The 7,507-nt window shown below is 52.6% G+C and overlaps 1 protein-coding gene across 4 annotated transcripts in view; it reads right to left on the minus strand.

Moving 5' to 3' along the window:
• Window positions 1–6,624, minus strand: part of KCNA6 (potassium voltage-gated channel subfamily A member 6) — a 43,714-nt gene extending 37,090 nt beyond the window's left edge. For all 4 annotated transcript variants that reach the window (XM_058559013.1, XM_058559011.1, XM_058559012.1 and 1 more), the window contains exon 1: window positions 1,206–6,624. In XM_058559013.1, coding sequence (XP_058414996.1) covers window positions 4,367–5,959 — 1,593 coding nt within the window. In that variant the 5' untranslated portion in view covers window positions 5,960–6,624 and the 3' untranslated portion in view covers window positions 1,206–4,366. The remainder of the gene's footprint in view (window positions 1–1,205) is intronic.
• Window positions 6,625–7,507: the final 883 nt, after the last annotated feature.

The following is a 7,507-nucleotide window of genomic DNA, read 5'->3' on the forward strand; positions in this document are numbered from 1 at the left end:
AGGGCAATCAGAAGGCCAGCCTCCGAGTTAGGGCTTTTTCCAGGCTGGTTCCACTCATGCCTTTCTCCTAAATCCCTTTTCTGTGTTTATTTTACTATTTCTACTGTTCGTCTGTCTTGAACCTCTCTGTAAGCTTCTTAAGGTTGGGGAACCCTACGGTGGACATATTGCAGTGCTGTACAGCAGAGTATGTATCTGAGACTTGTCAGGTCCTTTCTCTCTCTCTGTCTCTCTCTCTCTCTCTCTTTCCCCCTCTCCCCTCATCTTATCCTTGCAACTTCAGGAAATTTCTGCAAGACATTTTTCTAAACCCACAGCAATCTCATCTTGCTTCATAAGTTCAGGACGTCCCCCCACAGAGGTGAGCATGGTAGGAGAGGCTGCTATACTGAGATGGCAGGGAACAGGGGGATCTCTAGCCAGAGAACAACTTCTTAGCAAACACCCTACGATCCCAGCTGTCCTAGAGTTCACAGCACGATCTCAACAGAAATGCCATAGGTGCTCCCACCTACTGAAAGGTGGAGAGAGGGAGAAGGATAGAAAGATACACATAGAGGGAAGAAGAGGTTAAAACAACAAAAGGGCAAAAACCAGAAACGTGAGAAGAAAAAAATGCAGAGAAAGTGAATAATGAATAGAAAGAGGAAAATGCAGAGAAAAGGAGATGATTAGAAAGGGAGGGAGGAGGCAGCAGTGAGGGCACAGAACTGGAGAAGGAGACTAAAGTAGATAGAGTCAAAAAAAGACTCAGAAAGGGCCAGCCCCGGTGGCTTAGCAGTTAAGTGCACGCGCTCCGCTACTGGCAGCCCGGGTTCAGATCCCGGGCGCGCACCGACACACCGCTTCTCCGGCCATGCTGAGGCCGTGTCCCACATACAGCAACTAGAAGGATGTGCAACTATGACATACAACTATCTACTGGGGCTTTGGGGAAAAAAAAAAGGAGGATTGGCAATAGATGTTAGCTCAGGGCTGATCTTCCTCACAAATAAATAAATAAATAAATAAATAAATAAATAAATAAATAAAACTGTTTAAAAAAAAGAAAGAGAGTGAGGTGGCCACTGAGGAAAGGGAAATCAAAACCTTGCTTGGTCCCAAGTGCATGCTCTCCCGCCATCCCTCCGCCCCTCCTCACCCTGAGTTCTACTTTAGCTCAAAGGACTGAGCCAGGAGTGAAATTCCCCAATAGTAGAACCTACCTCAGATGCAAAGACGGCCAGCTGTCTGTCTCTCTCCTTGGGGATGATCAGGCTGGAGGAATGTCTCACATCTCAGCCAAGCTGACAGATCCAGGAGGCCCTCTGGGAGCTCCTGCTGCCTTGAGTCAGGTGTAACGATGAACCCTGCCTTTGCTGGCAGCTCTAAAATCGCCACCCCAGCTGTCGCAGCAACAGAGGCTGAATATTCTCTCGGTGCACAGGGCACAAAATCCACATGAAGAAGCTCAGAGTCAGAGAAGGATCGCTTGGCAAAATCCTTCCCAGAAACTAGGTCAGGTCACAGCCTCTCAGTTTTTCTTCGACGTCTTAAGAAGAGCCACCTACAGGATTCCTAGGAGCAAAGCTAGACTCTCTGGAGAAAGGAATATCATTTTTCTCTGTCTCTCTTAGTGCTGGGTGGAACCTCACTCTGAGGAGTCGAGAAGTCCATGATACTGTGGACTAAAACTATTATGACTCTCGGCAAGGCCCAGCCCAGCTGCCTCTCCAGGAGCATGTCCCCTCCAAGGCTCCCCTTGTCATTTTGAAAAAGATAATATTGACATTGGTTTAACTGGCAGTTGCTTAGCATTCAAGTTTCTGGAGAATCAGGGGTGAGATGAGGCAGCTTCAATGACTGGGTGGGGAAACCAGGAAGAAAGGGCCAGGGAGGAAGTTTTGGCGACCTGCTACCCCCTCATTTTCCGAAGGTCACACATCCCTGTCCTGTCACTAGCAGTCCCTAAATCAATATGTGGGAGGTGTTCCCATTTCAGAAGCTGAGAAAATGTAGTCTCCTGTTCTCCCTTGCTGCCCAAATCAGAAGATAGAGAGAACAGTCTGGAAGGTTGATATGGCAACCAGAGTCCCTGGAGAGCCCAGCTTTCCACAAACCCTTACTTTCAGGCATGCTCTGACTTGAAAAGGAAATGTTTGATTAGGTGTGGTGATGAGGATGATCACATGCACATATATAGAGATACATGCATACCTGTTCCAACAGTTACCCTCAGCTGGAAGCATCCCTTTTGCCTCTGGAATGGGTCCTTCCTTTCCCCAAATAGCCAGGAGTAACGGAACAGATTTGGAAAACCAGCACTTGATGGCCTCAGAGCAGCTTCTGAATCATGAACTCCTCTCTCTCCTACTGTATTTCAGGTTTGGAGAAGCCACACTCCTAATCAAGGTGGCCTCTGGCCCTGGAAGCCTGGCCCGCTAAGCCTGTCTAAAGTGTATCCTCCTTGCAGAAGGGTAAGAAGAAAGACTGAGGCCCAGTTGAAGAGACTAAAGAGGGATTTAAGGAGCTAATGCCCAGAATGGCCTATTCTTGGACTTTGGATCCAAAGCAGGACCTCTGGGGAGAGGCCTTGCCTTTGGGAGATAGGGAAAGAGGATAATGAACTAAAAGTCAAGTCTAAAATTCACACATTTGCATAGCATCATTCCCAGCTTCCCAGGTGAGTTCGACATTCTCCATGAGGTAGGGAGGGGAAGACATTAATGTTCCCATTTAATGGGTGGGGAAACTGAGGCACAAGGAGGAACTGTGGCACCAAAGTTACCCTGTAAAACTGTGGTAAAATCCAGATTTAGATCTGGCACTCACAGGAGCCACAGTGTCTCTCAAGAAAACCCTCAAAAGGCCATCTTTCATAAGTTGCTCGAGAAAATAATTTTTTTTTAAAAATTCTCACAAAGAGTCTTAAAGGATAGATATAAAATTAAAAACACGTTAACAGTCCTTTCGGTTTCTGAACTGCACCCAGAAGAGCTCAGAACAGTACATCACAGTTTATCAAGGCAACAAACTAATGATGATGCTACTAGGAGAGAAATGGGGGGAAGTGGACGATGGGATGGAAGGCAGCGGTTTCACGATGCAAGAGGATGGCTTAGTCCCGGTGGTACCACCCCTACATTACCTTACCAGGGAGAACAGGTCGGCTGCAGCTCTGAGGGGCAGAGCAAGCGAATGTTTGCTTGACTCAGCAAAAAACCTCCAACAGTCAGGCTGTGAGCAAAGGAATAATGCTTCTTCCCACTCTAACCACCTACTTCATTGCCCATAAAATGGGCAGAGACCCAGGCTGGCACCCAGCGTGTGCTCCCTCTTGTCTCTGGGTTTCAGCTGGAGGTTGCTTTAGAAAGGCTTCAACTGCAATCCTAAGTCAAATCCCCAGGAAGAAGGGTGGAGGGCTAGAGAGGATTAGGGGAAAGCAAGTGAGAGAGATTTGCCTTCTGCAACAAAATTCCTCTGCCCCTTCAAGATGACAATGTCTAAGTGGCACCTCTCTTCACAAATGCAGTCAAGCCAACTGCTTGACTCTATTCACCCTTTTCTACTGGCTCTGTGGTTCCCTTGTTCCAGTTCCTCTGCACAGGAAGGCACTTGCACAAAGAGAGTATTTGGCTCTAAGAAGGAACCTTCCTGGAAGCTAAAGATCAGGGGATCAGAGTGGGGAGGACTAAACACAGACCAAAAGCTGATGTCTACTGTGCCAGAACACACCTGGAGAAATCCATTGCCCCCTCTGGTCCAGGACTGACTCTAATGTCCTCCAAATGGCCAAATTTAATTGTAGTTTCTCTAATTCTGTCCAATATTAGAGATGAATAACATCTTTTGAGGCTGCGCAGCTAAAGGCTCTACGGAGGGTCTTCTGCAAAATGACCAGCGGGTGTTACAGGGCACTGGAATAAAACAGCAAGATGAGTATTCTTTCTGTCCTCCAGCTTCTGCTAGTCACCACATGGCCAGAAGCTAAGACAGGTGCATGCCCCAAAGCTAAAGAGAGAAACAGGACCCATGTATGCTTGGTTTCCATCCTGTTGACATCTCTGTTCTTAGAGATATTACAAGTCCCAGACATGAAAAAGCAGTCTTGAGGGATGGTCAGATGGAAATCTCATCCATGTGACAGAAGATGGGCATGAATGGGTGGCACCATTAGAATTTCAAAAATGTCACTTAGATGGATAAACCTTGAATGCTGCAGGGATCAAGCAACAAGGTTGACAGTCCAGACTGCCATCCACTCGGTGGAGGAGAAGGGGTCAGAAAGTCAACTGGAGCCAGGGTGAGAGTAGTGGAGAATGAGAAGGAAGGCTAAGAGATTGTCTGCTCAGTGCCATCCTTCTCGTGCAGGCCCTGCCTGCACTGGTCAAACCTCAGTGAGCATCCTTTTCTCTGCATACACCCGATGTGGAGTGGGAAGGTAGCTGGGTCTCCGTTCCCGGGGACCCTCGGAGAATTCAGGCTTGCCAAGTCCATTGTCAGCTGCCTTCAGGTCCGGTGCAGGCTGCCCACAAGTGACATGGGTATACTGGCCTTGCTCCTCCTGCTCCGTCTCCCGGTGGTAGAAGTAGTTGAAGTTGGAGACAATGACAGGCACAGGCAGGGCGATGGTGAGGACCCCAGCGATGGCACACAGTGAGCCCACGATCTTGCCCCCCACTGTCATGGGGTACATGTCCCCATAACCCACCGTGGTCATTGTTACTACTGCCCACCAGAAGGCATCCGGGATGCTGGGAAAGAGCGAATCATCATCATCGGCCTCTGCGAAGTAGACGGCACTGGAGAAGAGGATGACTCCGATGAAGAGGAAGAAGATGAGCAGGCCCAGCTCCCGCATGGAGGCCTGCAAGGTCTTGCCCAGGATCTGCAGCCCCTTGGAGTGGCGGGAGAGCTTGAAGATGCGGAACACCCGGACCAGGCGGATCACTCTGAGGATGGCGAGGGACATGGCCTGCTGCCCGTTCTGGCCCCCGCCTCCACTGGCTGACTGCTGCTCCTGCTGCTGCACCAGCTCAGTGCCCAGGGTGATGAAGTAGGGGAAGATGGCCACCAAGTCAATGATGTTCATGATGTTGCGGAAGAAGGCTGGCTTGCTGGGGCAGGCGGAGAAGCGCACCAGGAGCTCAAAAGTGAACCAAACAATGCACAAGGTCTCCACCAGAAAGAAGGGGTCAGTAAAGAAGGAGCCCCCAAAAGTACTTAGTGAGGATGAGCCCCCTGGCACCATTCCTCCAGGGGTGATGCCAGGATGAAATGTATAGGAATCGTCTTCATCCTCCTCTTCCTCCTGACTGCCCCTGGAAATTGGGGAGACTCTGCTCACACCACCACCATTGCTTCCAGCTCGACCATCTGCACGGAACTGGGGCAGGGTCTCCAGGCAAAAGATGACGATGGAGATGAGAATGACCAACACGGAGACGATGGCTATGCCCCTGGCCGGCCCAGAGCTCTCTGGGTACTCGAAGAGAAGCCAGACCTGGCGCTGGAAGGGCTGGGAGGGGAGCGGCTTCTCGTCCTCACCACCCTCGGGCAGGCAGCCCTCATCCTCCCGGAAGGCGGCCAGGGCCTCATCTCCAAGTTGGTAGAAGCGAATCTCCTCCAGGAAGATGTCCAGGGGCACGTTGACCGGCCTCCGCAGGCGGCCCCCCGACTGGTAGTAGTAGAGGATGGCGTCGAAGCTGGGCCGGTTGCGGTCGAAGAAGTACTCGTTCCTCAGGGGGTCGAAGAAGCGGACGCGGCGGCCCGGGTCTCCCAGCAGCGTGTCGGGAAACAGCGACAGGGTGCGCAGTTGCGTCTCAAAGCGCAGCCCCGAGATATTGATCACCAGCCGCTCGCTACTACATAAGCCCCCGCCCCCGCCGGCCTCCGGGAAGTCTCCCGCGTCCTGCTGCTCCCCCTCCGGCCCACGGACCTCCCCTGGCGCCGCCAGCGTAAGGGATTTCTCCGATCTCATGTCCCCTCCGCGGCGCGCTCCCCGCCACTAGGACGGCGCCCACCGCACGACCTCTGGAGTCGGCACTGCTTCTCAGCTCCCAGCTGCGCCCTCTTTTTAGGGTGGGGCTCGCGCTCCTATGGACTCGCGGTCTGACCTGGCTATTGGGTCTGTGAGCCCTGAAGCCCTGATCCCTGCAACTCTAGGTCTGGGGAGGTGACCTGGGCGCAGAGGATTTAGCTCCGCGCCTCCAGTTATCCGCGTCTGGGTGCTGGAGATTACTGGGATACCTGGAACTGCAAACTGGTGCGTGTGAACTGGCTCCCCGAAAAGACGTGTGGCTTCGCCCCTTGCCGTGCCTGAGACTGGGCTCCGGGACGCAGGGGTCCGCCGTCCAGACGGGTTAGATCTTCCCAGCTCCCACTGCGCTTCTCCAACAGCTCCAGACCCCCGGCTACCGCTAGTACCGAAGCGCCAGATGCGCCTCCCTCCGGCTCGGCAAAGACTCCTGCCGGGGCTCGGCCTCCGCCCTACGTCCACCGCGGGCTCGGTCTGGACAAGGTCACCGTTCCCGCCGCCACAGCCGCCACCTCCTCCCAATGAGACGCTCCGCAGGCTTCGGAGAGGGCCCTGGGGCTGCCCCGGCGCCGGGGCGCGGGGACCCTCCTCCCCACCGCTCGAGCCTTCGCTGCAGCCGCCGCAGCTGCAGCGGCTGGGCTCTCGGCTCTGCCCTTCCTTCCCAACACACACTCTCCAAGTGACGTGGCAGGCCCCGCCTGCTGCCCCCTCCCACCCACTCCCTCATCACACCCCTCGCCCAGGGGCTGCTGCGAGCCAGGACGCTGGGGAAACAGACACATACTTGCCTCACCAGTAATCTTTCCCGCGCTCTCCTGGCACGCCTCTCCTTTTCGCACGTTCACATTCACATTCACGGCCCCTCTAAACAAGCACCAGTACCCTGATACCACACCCCCTCCACCCCCGCAATCAGCCTTTCTCTTTTCGGTTTACGGAGTTGACCTGCGCAGTGCATTTGATCAATAAGAAAACATGTCCCGCCCGCCACACAACACGGAGCACTGTGCCTCCACTCATCCGGAAATTTAATGAAAAAATCAAATCATATTTTGTTCCTCTGTACTTACCAAGACCCATTGCCAGCTTCTCCAGACTCTACTTAAAGAAAAAAAATAGAAGAAGCATTTTTGAGATGTCTTGAGAGCTTCCAATTTAAATCCAATGTAAGTTCCCAGAGAATCCCATTCCTCCGTTTGCAAACCTGGGAGGGTGAGGCTGCAACTCTCCTAGGATTGCAAAGTGACAGTAGAGAAAGGAGTGGGACATCTCCCATGCCCTTCCCATCAGAACTTTTCCAGGGGAGTCCTGGGAACTTAGGCAGCAGCCCCAGTGAAGAAAGAACCAGAAGATGGTGGCATCTCAGAGGTATCATAGTCCAGGAAAGTACACCTTTGAATCTCTTTGCTCCCAAACTCCCTGGGAACAAATCTGGAATGCTTATTGCACAGTCAAGAAAAGGGAGGAGGGGGTGAGCGGAAGGGGTATGTA

Source organism: Diceros bicornis, chromosome 17 (genome assembly GCF_020826845.1).
Source record: "Diceros bicornis minor isolate mBicDic1 chromosome 17, mDicBic1.mat.cur, whole genome shotgun sequence".
Classification (NCBI taxonomy): domain Eukaryota; kingdom Metazoa; phylum Chordata; class Mammalia; order Perissodactyla; family Rhinocerotidae; genus Diceros; species Diceros bicornis.